We start from the raw sequence: 17,345 nt of genomic DNA, 5'->3' as shown, positions 1-17,345 counted from the left end.
GTCCAATTTACTTTTGGACTCTGATCGCCATTACTGGAGGAGTAGCCTAGTGGTTAGAGCACCGGTCTTGCAATCTACAGGTGGCCGGTTCAAATCCCGCTCCCAAGTCACTTAACCCTCCATTGCCTCAGGTACAAACTTAGATTGTGAGCCCTCCTGGGACAGAGAAATATCCAGAGTACCTGAATGTAACTCACCTTGAGCTACTACTGAAAAAGGTGTGAGCAAATCTAAATAAATAAATAATGAATATTCCCTTCCAAGTGGAGAGAATGTATCCTAAGCATCAATGGGAGAAACCTGGCCAGAGCGAACCAAGCAAACATTAAATCTCTATGATCTTTAGAAGTAGACACGCCCATTCTTCATTACAACCACCACTCTGTAGCTTCCGGCATGAAAAGGCTCAGAACTGATACAACAAAGAAACAGGACAAACCTGTTACTTCAAAACTCACATCTTAATGCTAAGCTCTGCAGGGATCGCCAAGTGCAAAGCACAGAAGAATCAAGTTTGAAATCTAATAGCATTTCACATTTACCCTATAGGCAGGAACCAAAACTAGAACACACATGCAGGTCTGAGCAGGGCCATTTCCCTGGAAAGCTGCCAGCAAACAACAGTATGGAAATCAGATGCAGTCAGCACTAGTAATAAAAATGTTGTATTTGTTTGGGTTCTAAGTTGTACTTTTGGAAAAGTGACACTGGTCCCATCAAAGCAGTCTAGGGCATGGATGTAGGAGTTCTGGCCTCAAGTGCTACAAATGACTCAGGTTTTCAGGATATCGCTAATGAAAATGCATGAGATCAGCATGGATACCACCTTTCTTGTATGCAAATCTCATATGCATATTCGTTAGGGATATCCTGAAAACCTGGCTTGTTTGCAGCACTTGAGACCTAAAACTCCTGCATCCGTGGTCTGAGAGAACCATGTCTCCTTAGGGCTGTAAACGTTCCCCTGAAATTAACAACTGGAAACAAAGGCCCAGCTCTTAAGGATTGAGATAACCTTGGCCATTGCTAGACTGCTTTCTCTCTCTGTCTTGGCCAAAACTAGGGGCACGACTCCCCTTTATTCAGCTGACCTAACAGCGAGTGGCAAGATATCCGTTTTAAAGCACATGTATGCCACTTTTCCAGATTAAAATTCAAGCGTTGCTTGCACTCTAAGTCCTGCTCCCTTGCTTTCCCCAGGAAAGCACTTCTTCTTACTGTTTCCATAACTTCCCCCTTCCAGGCTACATATTTGGGACACCAACCCTCATGTGTTATAATGTAATCAGTGATAACTGAACCCCAGTAACAGTAGCTTGAGTTCCTACTGTGAAATAACTCATGAGCCTGGACATTTGAGGAGCCCATGGATGCTGGTTTTATGCATTTGTATATATCGTAAGTCGGCTTCACTGTCCCAGGTAACCAGTGGTGTGCTGGAGCCGGCTCGCAAGATCCGGTTGTTAAATTTTCTTCGGATTTGTGACCCGGTTGTTAAAATGGGCAAGCCGGCTCTCCTCCCTCCCTCATGGCCGGTCCGACCCGACACGGTAAGCATGGCAGGGGGGCGCCATGCTTACCGCCACTTATCTGCCCGCCCTGGCGCCCTCTACTTCCCCCAAGGATCATTTTTATTTTAAATTTACCTAACCTCCGTCCGTCCGTCACTGGAAGCTCTCCTCCCCTCATGAGTCCCGACGTCTCTAGCAGAAGCTTCCTGATTCATTCATTCTCAGTGTCCCGCCCTCGAGGGACTAAAATGATAGCGGGGATGGGACGACTTCCCTATGAAGAAAGACTAAGGAGGCTAGGGCTTTTCAGCTTGGAGAAGAGACGGCTGAGGGGAGACATGATAGAGTTATATAAAATAATGAGTGGCGTGGAACATATGAATGTTCACGCTTTCCAAAAATACTAGGACTAGGGGGCATGCGATGAAACTACGGTGTAGTAAATTTAAAACAAATCGGAGAAACATTTTCTTCACCCAACACGTAATTAAACTCTGGAATTCGTTGCCGGAGAACATGGTGAAGGCGGTTATCTTGGCAGAGTTTAAAAAGGGGTTAGACGGTTTCCTAAAGGACAAGTCCATAAACCGCTACTAAATGGACTTGGGAAAAATCCACAATTCCAGGAATAACATGTATAGAATGTTTGTACATTTGGGAAGCTTGCCAGGTGCCCTTGGCCTGGATTGGCCGCTGTCGTGGACAGGATGCTGGGCTCGATGGACCCTTGGTCTTTTCCCAGTGTGGCATTACTTATGTACTTATAAAAGGTACCAGGTACACATCTCACCGTTACCTCCTTATATTTGTATGGGTTGACCTCCAAAACCCAAATACCTACTGTACCCAACTGTACACCACTGTAATAGCCCTTATACTGCAGGTGTCATCTATACGTAAGTTCAGTAGGTTTTTGGTAGGTTTTGGAGGGCTCACACTTTCCACCACAAGTGTAATAGAGTGAGATGTGGGCCTGAGTTCCCTTCTCTAAAGTGCACTACCCTGACCACTAGGCTACTCGAGGGACCTGCTTGCTGCTCTAATAGGACTGGCCATAACATCTGAAGCTGTCATGCAGGCTGGTATGTAGTTTTTCATGTTTTTTGGAGGTGGGAGGGGATCAGTGACCACTGAGGAAGTAAGAGGGGTCATACCTTAACCCCATTTGGCCATTTAGGGAACCTTTTTGTGACTTAGGCGTGACTGAAACAGGTCTAGAACCAAACGTTAACTTTTAGCCCTGGATGTTTTTGCTTTGTTCCTTTATGGCAGAAAAATGTCCAAATCCTGCCCCCAACACACCCCGTCTCAAATCCAAGTTTTGAAAATCATTATTTGGACGATTTTCAGAAAAAAAAAAACCCGTTAAAATGCCACTTTATGACTTTTTGAGATTTTCTCATTTGAAAATGAGCCCCTTAATCTCATCTGCTGTTGGAATGTATTACAAGGTTCCCTGAGGAACCTGGAGGCAAAGCAAATGGACCATGGCAGAACCTTCTCCTTATGTGGACTTTAATACATCGTGGACAAAATTCTATAAAAGGCGCCCAAATTGGACACCAAAAAAATGACACTAAGAGCGATTCTATAATTGCTGCTCAAAGTTGGGCGCCGTTTATAGAATAGCGCTTAGCGCTGGGATCAGCACCCAAATTTTAGGCGCAGATCTACCTTATTCTATAACATTCTGTGCAGATTCTAGGAACGTCCCAACCCGCCCATGCCCCTCTCATGGCCACTTCCCTTTTCAAATCTGTGTATAAAATTTACACACACATTTTTAAAGAATATAGACTACAAAGATTGTGCAAACTGTTGCCAATTAGCACCAATAATTGATTTTTAGTGCCCAATTATTGTCAATTAACTGCTCATTTGTCAATTAAGTTGAACACACAACTATGGGCAACATATATAGAATCTGGGGCTTATGTTTCACAGATAAGTGTTAATTTTATTTTTTATAAGTTCCTCTAAAAAACGTATTTCTACAATATGGATGATTCAGTGCTATTGATTAAACATAGTTGAGCTGCCTTTGATTTGTTTGATTTTGGCAGTCTCTCAATTTATCTGCACACACTTTAATACACATGTTTTTTAGTTGTATTGATGACTTAAACACTAATAGCTACAAGGTTTATTTTGTGTGTCCCTTAAGTTCAGAATATATAAAAAAAAAAAAAAAGATAGATCTTAATAAAGACACAAATGTTCTCCCAAAGAAACTGAAAAAGGCAGAGTCCTTGCAAGTTTCTCTCCTGTGTCTAGCAGGTTCTCAAGCTTGGAGGAGAACATTAAAATTGTGAAAATGCCATTACTGCATCTTACCCGCGTCTCCTGGCATCCACCCACGCCTGGTCACGGTCATCTTCTTTGGGATCATACAGCAGCTCATCATTAGTGAGGATCCGATGCTTTTGCTTCCGTTTATTTTTGGTCCGTTGTGCAGCTGCAAGAATGAACAAAATGCTAATAAACTAGAATTTTAAAAAATCAGACAGATGTCCTTTTGGTTAATAAAAATATTGGGTCTGATACTCAAAGCTGGTTCACGGAAAATAAATCTAACACTTTAAACTGAAAAAAAAAAAACTACTTTAAAAAGTTATTCTTTCCAGGTATGCCTTTGGTGATAAATTATCCATTCATCAGCTGCATTTCACAACTGAATACAGTGATCGACCCATACCAAACCACAACCCATTTTAAAATGGATATCGTTCGACCATTTAGCAAACTGAACATCTCAAGTTACCCATATAAGTGCTATGGACATTTAAAAAAAAACAAAGAACAAAAAAAACACAAACCTTTTTCTTGAACACTGCCTTCTTACGTAAAACAAAACCAGAACCCTGCACTAAGGGAACACATCAGATTTAGATTGCTACTCACGTTCTTTATCTTCATCCTCAGAATCTGAATCAAAATAAATCTCATCGTAGTACTGCTGCTGGCGGCCATCTTGTGAAGGAGCTGCTGTCCCCGCCTGCTCAGGGTCAGAGGAAGAGCCTGCTAGTAAACAAGGGAAAACCAGCCTTAGGAAAGAAGGAGCCTTGTACTGCCCCACCCCCCAGCCCCCTGACAGAAGACACAGTGAGACACATGTGTAGGGCAATTCTGTATTTGGGCACCTGCATTTACATGCCACTTAAGCAAGTAAATGTACAGAATTACTAGTACTTTCGCAAGCAAGAGTATACTTATGGGTGGGCATAAGTGGCATCAGAGCAGCTAAGTACTATTCTATAACAGCACATGTAAGTGGCACAATACATAAAAGCAAGGGGACATTTATATGGGCAGGGCTTTCACTTCCGCATATAAACTTACAGAGTATTGTAAAATTACACATATTCCCAGCACATTCACATGACTGCAGTTGAACCAGCTCTATGGCTCGTGTAACTGTGAACATGTAAGGTAAGCGATATCAGATTATGCTAGTATCCTACAATGGAATCTGGACACCTAGATGCTGTTATAGAATAGGCTCTCACTGCGCAATACTGGGGCACCTAGATAGAAGTGCCCAATTACAGACCCGACCCCTCAGTGTTGTGGTTTCAAGCTATGAGTTCTATTTTATTACACAGAACTGAACAAGAACATTGGATACCTCTAGAGTAACCCCAACAAAACCAGTTTCTGAGTTCTGGTACTAAGGCAGGAAGACTATCATTCACGTGACAGGAAGAAACCTAAACCGTACACAGTGGAAATAACTTGACTGAGATGTAGAAAAGATATTGAATGAAGAAGAAAAGCAAGGATTTTAATTCTACCTATGCGTTGTCTTTTTTAAATCCTAAGTTTGTTAGTTAAGTAGAAACTGTGTCTTATCTGATAATTTTCATTTCTTTTGTCTTACCTGATAATTTTCTTTTCTTTAGTCAGCATCACTGTTCTGAACCAGCTGGTGTTATCCATTGTCACCAGCAGATGGAGGTAGAGAAAACTGAATTCAAACAGTGTCATCACCAGTTAAAATCTGTGATGCTCTCTGGAACAATCCAGTATGCATCTGCCTAAGCAGCAGAAAGTCCCTTTCTGTAATGCACCCAGCCCCATCAACCAATGCAACTGCAATGATAAGCAAGCCAGTGAAACACCACAGAGTGGCACTCACTACCCTGCATATACCATGGAATAGCCATATCACGGGAATCCCGTAAGGCTGCCAATTAGAAGCAGATCTTACTCTTCTTTCACTACTTCCAATAAGAAAGAAACAGAGCATACCCAGAACTCCGGGCCGAGGTCTTCCAAGGGCAGTATTTCAGAACAGCAATGCTGATTAAAGAAAAGAATATAATCAGGTAAGACATAATCTCTCCATTCTTAGCATTAGCTTACACTGTTCTGAACCAGTGAGATACACTGAAGTAGACCTAATGGGCAGGGGAAGACAAGGCCCTCCAAATGACCACTCTGCCGAAGTCCAAATGAACCCTGGTCAGAACATCCAACCTACCCCAAGTCTCTAGCATGCCCCTTAGAAGCAGAGAAACGCCAAGAGCCTTTCTGCCGCAGTTCAGGGAGCTGGAGAGGCCATGCCTCCTTCATATCCTTCACCAGCTTCTCCAGGTCCTCTCCAAAGAGCAATCACTTCCTAAAGGGCAGCTGACAACAGCTTTTTGGAAGCTATATCCACCACCAAATTGGCAACTGAGCGGGAAGTTAAACGGACCAGATAGTATAGAAAGTCCGCCAAAAAAGGCTGTTCCCGACTCCAAGCGAGCCACCTCAGGGGACTCCAGGAGCTGCTGCAACCATCGTAGCATGGCCCTTGCCACATAACACCACAAATTGTGGCCTGAATACTGGACATCACCAAAGAAAAAGGCCAGGTGGAGCTCCTGCTCCACCTTCTCATGGAGGTCCTTCAGAGTCAAGCCCCCCTGGACTGGCACAGCAGTCACCGTGGTGACCACCTTGACCAGTGTGTCCACCTTAAGACCAAACCTTTCAACCTCTGGAGTGAAGGTATAAAGGTGATCCAGAGTCCTGGCACCTGTAAGGGAACCATCTGGATTTTCCCACTCCGCCATCATCATTTGGGTAAGAGCCTTTTGCACAGGAAAATGCTTTGGAGGCCCAGCGAGCCCCTCCAGCAGCAGATCTCCCTCAATGGGGTTCACAGCCAAAAGGTCTTAGTAACCTCATCAATAAGACAAGACAGCTCCTCTTGTTGAAAGAGACGATCACATGGGACCACTCCTCCTCAGTTTCCAGAGATGGGGGAGGCTCAGAGATTCCTGTGGACTAAGAGTCCAAGAAAACTTTGACACCTCAACCACCCTTCCAGCAGTCCTACGCTGCTTAGAACTCAAATCATGGACCCATGTCTATCTACAACTGCTGTTCGACCAGGGGCCCATTGGACCCCCCCCCCCCCCACACCGAAACGAACCCAAGGGGATAGGGGAGGTAGGCCCTCAACCCCCACAAGCCCCGATAAGGAAGGGACAGGTTCCTGCTGCTGACAGGCAGCAAGAGATGAAATCCCCAAACAGAACAGGCAGTTGTGCTGAGCTGCCAGTTCCTGCACACAGAGCGCTTCCCGGAGGGCATCCCCGGCCACGTGTCAGGCAACCTTGGGACTAATATTTCTGCACGTTTCTTTGTCTCTGACCTTTAGGGTAGAAACTTGATTTACATCCACACTTCTCAGTTTCACCTCTCAGCTTGCAACCCTACCTCTACATTTCCTCTTAAATGATATATCTGAAAAAAAGGAGAGGCCTTTCTAGTTAGACCAATAGGTGAAAACGTGGAAATAACAGCTTAAATTTCATTTTCACCACTGACCTGACTTGTGATTTTGGGCAAATGGAAGGACAATTTTCAAAGCAATTTCCATGAGTAAAACAATGTGGAAATGTGCTTTCTTCCCCCGATGGGTGTGTATATATGTATGGTTTTATACAGATGGTTGAACATTGGCGGTTCCAAGTCAGTTCCCACCTGGACAATTGCCATTCACCAATTACCCCCCTGGACAATTTCCAACTAGGTCAATTTCCCCCTAATTCCCTCTTCCCCCTCTCCCCCCAATAACATTTATGTTGGCGAATATACTTCTAACACAGTGTGTATTTAAAGAAAAAAAAAAACTATTTGGTAAACCATTAGAAAGAAGGAAAAAGGGTAGTTATAAAGCTGGTATCTCCAGTTTTCTTTTAAAATCTACTATTTATAGTGGAACCCAATATTCAATTTTAACAGTGTGAGGCTGTGTTATAGGCCCATGGCAGTGCGGTTGCTATGCCACAGCTATTTTCACCCCTCTTCTCACCCCGTGATTCTGTCTTCCACTCCCTGCCCCCCCCCCCCCCCCGGTTTCCTGCATATCACTCTTGCCCCACCCTCTGCTGTCGCTTCTGTCTCTCCCCTGATCCCTGTCATTGCTCTTACCGTAACTTCTTTCCTCTTCTCACACCGACACCAATGCTATGTGCAGTGCACAGCACATAACACTGGTGTCAGCATGAGAAGTAAGAGCAATGCCAGCTATCGAGGGGCTAGGGATAGAAGCACCAGTCACCATAGAGACAGTCGGGAGGCGTGAAATGTCAATAACCATTGAGGAGTGAGTCAAGGCAAGAATGGATAACTGGGGGGGGGGGGGGGGGAGAGAAAAGCTGGTAACTGCAGGGAGGGAGGGGGGAGAAGACCGAACACTTGAAGAGCAAAACAAGGAGGGAGTAAGCACTGAAATGTCAGCTGAAGGTGGGTGGGAACTGACACATGGGAGAAGGGAATTATACAGGGGGTAACTGGCCTAGATGGCAATTGTCCAGAGGGTACCTGGTGGGTGGGAACTTGCTGTACCTCTATTCAGGAAATCTAGACTGCCCCAACTTGACATTTCGTCCATTAGATTGTAAGCGCCTTTGAGCAGGGATTGTCCTTCTTGTTAAATTGTACAGCGCTGTGTAACCCTAGTAGCGCTTTAGAAATGTTAAGTAGTAGTAGCAGTAGATATCAACATTGGCACCACAGCATCAGAGAACATACAGTCTGTTTGGTATGCCACACAAGATTTATGTACAAATGTAATGGGAGATATTCAGAATATTAAAAAAAAAAAAAAAAGCGTAGGAAAGGCATTACTATTCAGCACTGCAGAGACAGTCCCAGAATGGGGTTAGGATGGTGGAAGAAGCACCATATGTAATAGTTTTGGATTTTCAAAACTAAATGTGTTGCTCTTCCTGGAAAAGTGCCTGCAGAAGGAAAAAAAATAAAAGATACAAAGCTCTGTGGATATTTTTTCCAGGCGCAATAATCATGTCGTTCTGCTTTACTGGGGCAAACCCCACAGTTAAAAATATCCACAAAGTTTACCAATGCAGGCAGTTTGATTGCTGTTCCCTTATCTCCCCATTGAATTGTAAACTCTTTGGGGCAGAGATTTACACATTAATACTTATTACCATTGTACACCACTATTATACATCAAGTAATGCTATAAAATAAATACAAATATCATTACTGTCTTAAGAGCCCTTTTATACTAAGCTGCACTAAGAAATGACTTTAGCACAGGCTTACACAGGCCTTTCCTGCACACTCACCCATTTCTAGTGTGGCTGTGTGGATTTGTGCTAATGTTAGTATTAGCAGCAGCCATAAAAAAAAGTTTACTGTGGGAGAATTATCACCTCCTATTTAGGAAGCACTAAGGGCTCCTACGGTATGGATGTACTAACCAATTAGCACAGCAGTTATGTCAGAACGCTAGCTGATTAGCACATCCACACCCATTCTCCATCCCTGACACAACCTCTCCCATAAAAATACACATAAATAGCACACACTTAGCACGTGTGGATGGCAAAACACAGAACACTTTAGCACTCCCTGTGTTAGGCCATTTTTGTTGTATCAGGCATGCGATAGCACTTAACACAGCTTAGTAAAAGGGCCCCATTAGCTATTTTGACCTTTGTTTGCTCCTCTGCAGACTTGACTACCTTCCCAGGTATTCTTCCAGGTCCTAAGTCCTTTGGGCCTTATGAATGCTAATCTTGTTGCCCATTCCTTTTCAACTACCCCCACCCCCCCCAAAAAAAAAAAAAAAAATTCACTGGTCTTTTTTTCCTCGTCCTTTCATTTCCTCTGCCCCCCTCTTGGCTCAGCCCTCTGTCCTACTTCATCTAAAAACTTCCCACCCTGCCACTGCTTCCCTTAAGAACACCATCTTAACACCAAGTAACTTAGATCAGTTCCTCATATCTTGTTACATAGAACCTGCCTTGAGTTTAGCCATCCATCTATTTAGCCCAATTAATTTTGTACCACCCATCTTGTCCATTTTATATATCTGCACTTGGTCCCTGGCTACATAGTATGATGTCTCATTATAACAGTCTTAGCATCATATCTATGTTATTCAAATGTTCCCATGTAGACTTATTAGGTGCTTTATTGATATTATGCTGACATTGTATTATATCTATGTTATCTGAAGTTCCTCTATGCTATTATATCGTTTGTATTGTACATTTACTATATTTCTATAGTATGATTATTCTACAGTGTTAAATGCGTATATTTCTGATACTGCTTTATGTTAGTCCTATTGCTGAGTTTCAGTCTGTCACTTCCAAGTTTACCTCATTTATTATATTTATGCTTATATTTGGTCATTTTACTATTGTTGTTCTGTTAACAAAATTGTAAGTTTTATATTAAACTGTACATTGCCTTGGGTGAATCTGTTCATAAAAATGGGTTAATAAATCTCAATAAATAAATACATAGCATTCAAGTCCAAAATTCGGATATGCTTTTCCTTTAATATTAAACCACAGTAACAGGTAAGATTATTTTCATTTCTGTTTGGTGTACCACACAAGATTTATGTTCAGACATAAGAACATAATAGCAGCCATACTGGGTCAGGCTAATGGTTCATCTAGCCCAGTATTCTGCTTCCAACAGTGGCAAATCCAGGTCACAAGTACCTGGCAAAAACCCAATTAATAGCAGCATTTCATGCTACCAATCCCAGGGCAAGCAGTGGCTTCCCCCATGGCTGTATTTATTTATTTATTTATAAACATTTGTATCCCACATTTTCCCACCTATTTGCAGGCTCAATGTGGCTTACATAGTTCCGTAATGGTGATTACCAGTTCTGGAAAAGATAAATACACAGTTAAGATAAAGGAGACAGAATTGATTAGGTATTGAGGTAAGGAAAGTTCACCTTATAATAATAAATGAAAGGTATTAGATTAAACTTCATTGGTGATAAATTAGCTTGAACAATCAGAAACATTAAACTTCAAATCATGATAAAAATGAACAAAAAGTATGAACAATTAGGAAATAAAGAATTACATTTTGTGTAGGTCCAGTGTATAGCATGACTTAGGCTAGTTAGCCCAACAAATGTTGGTAAATCCTAGTCTGATTTTGAGGAAGGATCCATTTGTTGGCCTCTCTGAGGAGAGCAAGAGGAAGCTAAGTAATTTTTGAAACTGAGCACTAGGGAAATACCCTCAAAGATTGAACCTCTCCATAGGCACACTTTGAATCGGTGGTTCTCAACCATAGTAACATAGTAAGTGACGACAGATAAAGACCTGAGTGGTCAATCCAGTTTGCCCAACATATTATCAATTCAAGATTAAATCAACAGTGAACTGAGCCTATATAATAAAACGCACCTCCAACATTCTGAAGCTGACTGCATGGCTGAGGCATTCCTGCTCTCTGTATCCATCTCCTGAATTGACATCAAGTACTTCCGGGTTCGTCACAAGCAGAAGTGACCAACCACACGAGGTTTCTTGGCTTCAGAATGTTGGAGGTGCATTCTGTTAAATAGGATTGGTCAGTTCCTTGAAGCACAGCCAGAGCTCAGCGTCCTGCGAGGTATCTCTGTCACACACACACTCTCTCTCTCACTGTAACACATTCACTCTCTATGTGCAACACAGTCACTCACACACTCTCTTGGTCTCATACACTCAGTCTCACAGAGAGTCTGTCTCACACACACTCTCTCTCTCTCACACTGTGTCTCACATTCGCACTTGCACACACTCTCATTCTCACACACACTCTCTCTCACAGACACACTCGCACCCAGACTCACTCTGCCTCACACACACTCGCACATTCACTCTCTCTCTCACACAGTCACTCTCACATACATACACACTCTGAGGAAAACCTTGCTAGCGCCCGTTCATTTGTGTCAGAAACGGGCCTTTTTTACTAGTATTATATATTTGATCTTGGTCTTTCTTTCTTGCTTCTGGAACACAGACCGTAGAGGTCCGCCTGCCTCTGTCCTTATGTTCAAACTACTGGAGTAGCTGTTAAAGTCCACTCCAGCCTATCTGAATCCGTCTTTTCATTTGTGGGACACAGACACTGAAAATCTGCCCAGCACTGTCCTCGTTACAAATTATTGGAGTTTCTGTCAAAGTGCTCTCCAGCTCATCCTACAACCAGGTTGCTACACTTATCCCTTATTTGTCCTGTCTGTCCTGATTTAGATTGTAAGCTCTTTTCAGCAGGAACTGTCTTTTCTTCATGATAAATTGTGAAGCGCTGCATATGACTGGTAGCGCTATAGAAATAATTTATAGTAGTAGTAGCTGTTAACTGGTAATTAGGATGAGTTATTGTGGTATGCTTTCTTGAATAAATTGGTTTTCATTAATTTACGGAAATTGTGTCGTGGGTTGTTTTTATGGATTTTGGTAATTCATTCCAGATTTGCATGCCTATATAGGAGAAACTGGATGCATATGTTAATTTATATTTTAGTCCTTTACAGTTGGGATAGTGGAGATTCAGGAACGTACGTAGAGTTCCTGGTTGGTAGGTCTATGAGGCCTGACATATCCCGGCGCTTCACCGTGCATGATCTTATGAACCAGGGTGCAGACCTTGAATGCAATGCGTTCTCTTTTTTTTTTTTTTTTTAATTTTTAACAAGAAGCTTTATTGGGTGAAACCACAAAGTACAATTCAAAACTGTACAGTCACTTATCATACAGGTTCCTCTCACATTAATTTCCAAAATACATAAAGACTCCTAGTGTAATTTCCATAAAAAGCAAAAACATTTCTTGTCACATTTAAACCTTTTATAACCCACCAGTAACCCCAAAGAACTCCCCCCCCCTCCCTTCACTTCTCCATGTCTCATCCCAAAAGATGACTCCAAGATCCATATCTATGATAACGATGTGTTTACTGGTGCCCAAATCTGTTCCCATTTTGCTAGGGTTTTACGCTCCTTAGCCATTAGTTTTTCCATATTACTTATATACCACACCAAATTGTACCATCGCCGTATTGAGGGACAACCATTCTGTTTCCACATCCGTGCTATCAGCAATCTAGCTGCATTGATGCAGTGTTTTGCCAGCTGGCTCCCCTGGTTAGTGAGCCCCATGATTGGTCTATTAAATAAAAACACTGCAGGGTCCCATGGTATGTTACCCTCCACCCATCTATTCAACCTGCCTCGTACCGATTTCCAAAATGCTTGTACTTTTCTACAGGACCACCAAATGTGTCCCATTGTGCCAATCTGTCCACAGCCTCTCCAGCATAATTTCGATGCCCCAGGGTACATATGATGTAGCCTTGCCGGGGTGAGATACCAACGGTATATTACTTTTGTACAATTTTCTTGGATATTGACTGCTCGAGAGCTGTGAACTGAGGCCCGCTCCATCTGTTGCCACATTTCAGGGGTATATGTCACTCCCAATTCGCTTTCCCACTTATCCCGATGTCTACAACTAACCCCTAGGGAATCCCTCAAATGGCTGTATAACTTAGAGATCAAACCCTTGGATTTTTCAGTTTCCACACATAGTTGCTCTAAAAAAGTAACTTCCCCACATAACTTACGCTTCAAACCCGCTGTCTGAAGGAAATGAATAATCTGATTATATGCATATTGGTCTTGCTGAGGTAAGTCATATTCACTAGCCAACTCCCCAAATGTAATGAAGCGCTCATCTTTCATTAACTGCCCCCACCAAATCAATCTAGTTTTCCGCCATTTAATAAAAGGAGACAGTGTGCATCCAGGAGGGAATGCTGCATTGTAAGCTATAGGTGTTAGTCGTGATTCATAGAATCCTTTCATTCTCTCTAATTTGTCCCAACAAGAAAAGGTGTATTGAATGATTGGATTTAAGGGTTGAGGTAAATATCGATATCTAGGTGCCAGCCAAAGTAATTGTCCCAACCTTAGTGGGCTCTGTATCATATACTGCTCTATCCGAATCCAAAGCTTATGTTCTGATTCATGGAACCATTCTACTGCAGCTTTCGCTTGGGCAGCTCTGTGATATAGCCCCAAATGTGGTACCCCCAGTCCACCCTTACTTTTCCTAGCTGCATATAAACGGGACCTAGGGAGACGAGCCCTATGACCCTGCCATATAAAGTGTTCTATTCTGGTTTGAAGCAAATGAAGCATACGATTATTAATTGGAAGCGGTATAGACTGAAATAGATATAGCAGACGTGGGAGAATATTCATCTTCACAGTTGCCACTCTCCCAAACCACGAGAGATGCAAGGGATCCCATCTATCTAGATCTCTCCTAATTTCCTTAATTAAGGGCAAATAATTGGCTGTACTCATGTCATTCAATTTACTGGTAAGTATCACCCCCAAATACCGTAATCCCTGCTTGACCCAAGTCAACGGATATGTCTGACAGCAGGTCTGATAGTCTCTTTCCTCCATCCCCACTGCCATGGCTTCAGTCTTTGTATAATTAATTTTAAATCCTGATACTTGGCTATATGCCTCAATCTCCGTAAATACTGCTGGTAGAGATGTTAAGGGTGAGATTAAGGTCAGCAGAATGTCATCTGCAAAAAGAGCAATTTTTGACTCCCATCTCCCTGCCTTCAGCCCTTGAACAACCGGATTGGATCTGATATTATGAGCTAAAGGTTCCAGTACTAGAGCAAATAATAAGGGGGAGAGTGGGCAACCCTGACGAGTTCCTCGAGATAGCTCAAAAAAAGGGGAAGAGTTACCATTAATCTTAACACAGGCCCTAGGTGCAGTGTATAATTCCTGCACCAACCCTCTAAACATAGGTCCAAACCCAAACTTTTGTAAGACCGAGTGCAAAAAAGACCAATGCACCCGGTCAAAGGCCTTCTCAGCGTCTATACTTAGCAAACAGCATGGGGACTTTTGCTGCTGCGCCAAGTACATGACGTCCATCGTCCTTCTAATATTATCAGAGGCTTGTCTGCCCATTATAAAGCCTACCTGATCAGAGTGTATTAGGGTCGGTAAAATACCCACCAACCTAGTGGCCATTACTTTAGCCAGGATTCGTACATCAACATTTAGTATAGAAATCGGGCGGTACGAAGCACATTCAGTTATCTCCTTATTGGGTTTGGGAATAACTGCTATCCATGCATCCTTCATGGTTGGAGGCAAATTCCCTCCATCCCTAACAAAATTCAAAACCTCTGTCAATATAGGCGCAAGATATGGGGCAAATGTCTTGTAATATTCTCCAGTATATCCATCCACCCCCGGAGATTTGCCTGTCTGCAGTGTCTTGATAGCTTTAAGGACCTCCTTAACCTCTATCGGAGCCTCCAATGTGCTCCAGTGCTCCGGGAGCAGGACTGGAAGATTTAATTCCTCTAGATATGCTTGGATAGCAGTATTTTGTATAGAGGAATCTTTAGTATATAATTCAGCATAAAATTCCCTAAATCGCTCCCCAATAGCCTGAGATGTGGAAAGAGTTGTGCCCCTTTTATCTTTAACTCGGAATATGTTCCTGTCCATCCTAAGTTTACGTAAACGTAGGGCCAGTTGACGGTTAATTTTATTTCTTCCATTGTACGCATGAAGACGGAGCTTCTCATTAATAAACTCAAGGTCTCTAAAAAGCAGCTCATCTAATTGGAGCCTCGCTTCCTGAAGAGATCTATATATCCTAGGTGAACCTGTTTGCTTATGAATAATCTCAAATTCTTCAATCTTACCCCTCCAGTATCTCTTTAGCGATTCCCGTTGCCTCTTAAGGCGACCCGCCACTTTCATAAAGTGGCCACGGGATACCGCTTTCAAAGCGTCCCAGACAATAGCAATGGAAGGGCCTGAATCCAGATTAAAATGTAAATATTCTTTAAGCATCTTCACATAATCTGCACAGATGTGTTCATCTTTTAGCATAGTGTTGTTAAAGGTCCACCTTTTATGTCCATCAGCTATCCCAGAGAGGGACAATAATACCTCACAGGGTGCATGATCTGAAATAGTAATATTTCCAATCTGTGTATCTTTCACTTGTCCCCCCAGTAATTTATCTAGAAAAAGAAAATCTATACGGGAATATGAGGCATGTACTGAAGAGTAGAATGAGTAATCCCTATCCAATGGATGCCCATCCCTCCATGTATCAAAGAGACCCATTTCTTCCACCCATGTAGCCATCTGACCCGCCAGTGTTCTATCCGTTCGGGAGACAGGTCCCGATCGATCTAAGTTCGGGTCCATGGTAACATTAAAATCCCCTCCCAATATGAGTTGGCCTCCTACCATAGGTCTAATATTCCTCTTTAACGTTTTTAAAAAGGAGGTTTGGTTTGCATTCGGCCCATATATAGATCCCCAAGTATATTCCTTAGCTTCCAGCATTCCCCTAATAAGAAGGTACCGCCCTGCTGGGTCTCTCTTAATTTGCTGAACTTGTATTGGTATACTATCATGAAAAAGTAAAGCCACTCCTCGCTTCTTACTATTGGTAATATCAGAGGCAAAATAGATTTTTGAATATGAGTTAGGGTGAAACAAATGTTCATGTGCTCGTTTCAAATGTGTTTCTTGTAACATTACCACCTGTGGATGCAATCTGGCTAATTCTTGATATATCAACTGTCTTTTTCTCGGAGAGTTTAAACCCTTAACATTCCAGGTTATTACTTTTAGATCTGGTAGCATCTAACTTCCTTAATTAGAGATTGCATATACCAGCACCTATAGTAGAATCTTTCCCATTTACAGACATAGAAGAAGATTAAGAACCCCTCCCACCCACCCTCCCCAACCCCAGCCCCAACAATGTATTCCATGTGTGAAGTGTAGAAAACAGAAAAAACTCTTCCCACACTCACCCACATGAAGCTCCCAACAAGGTCAACCGCCTCTCACACCGCCCGATTCCCTAACCTCCCTTCATCCCTGAAATACGACTCTTCAGTTCAATACAAGTGCACCTTCCTTTTCACTTCTCTGGGTGCGCTCTTATCATGAATAACAAAATCTTAGTGTTGTCCCAGTTCAAGTCACAGATCGTGTTGTCGTCTTACGCAGCTTCTTTGCTGTATTGAAGACTTGTTTCCATTGATGAACTTTATCCCGCGCCTTGCTGGCCGCGATTGTCTCCTCCGCTTCCAGTTCCATTAGGCCTGCTACTTGAAGAAGTTGTTTCGCATCTGCTACAGTGCGTGCTCGATATGATTTGCCTGCTATAACAAAGCAGAGGGCAAATGGGAAGGCCCAGCGATATTTGATATTATGTTTATTCAAAGTGTCCAGTATTGGTTTCATCTCTCTACGCCATTGCAATGTATTTGCTGACAGGTCTTGATATACTGTTATCAAAGTCTCATTATACATCAGTTCTTTCTTCTGGCGTGCCAAAGCAAGTAATTGCTCTTTTTCAGTGAATTTCCAAAACCGAACAATAATGTCTCTTGGTCTGTTATTTTGCGAATTACCCAGCGCTCTATGGGCCCTCTCGACCTCTGGTAAAGGCGTATCTGGCTGTGCCGCTAGAAGCTGTCCACAAACCT

General features: G+C 42.6%; 1 protein-coding gene across 2 annotated transcripts in view; it reads right to left on the bottom strand.

Annotated features, from left to right (window-relative positions):
* The window catches only part of EAPP (E2F associated phosphoprotein), a 41,582-nt gene that overhangs the window by 10,568 nt on the left and 13,669 nt on the right, over window positions 1–17,345 (bottom strand). Inside the window, exons 3-4 of one of the 2 annotated variants that reach the window (XM_030215108.1) lie at window positions 4,413–4,529; window positions 3,846–3,966 (exon numbers count right to left, since the gene is read on the bottom strand). In XM_030215108.1, the coding sequence (XP_030070968.1) occupies window positions 3,846–3,966; window positions 4,413–4,529 (238 nt within the window). Of the gene's footprint in view, window positions 1–3,845; window positions 3,967–4,412; window positions 4,533–17,345 lie in introns of both variants that reach the window. The other variant, XM_030215107.1, reaches the window with a different exon arrangement.

Source organism: Microcaecilia unicolor, chromosome 9, assembly GCF_901765095.1.
Source record: "Microcaecilia unicolor chromosome 9, aMicUni1.1, whole genome shotgun sequence".
Taxonomy (NCBI): domain Eukaryota; kingdom Metazoa; phylum Chordata; class Amphibia; order Gymnophiona; family Siphonopidae; genus Microcaecilia; species Microcaecilia unicolor.
This window is presented reverse-complemented; position numbering and strand designations above follow the sequence as displayed.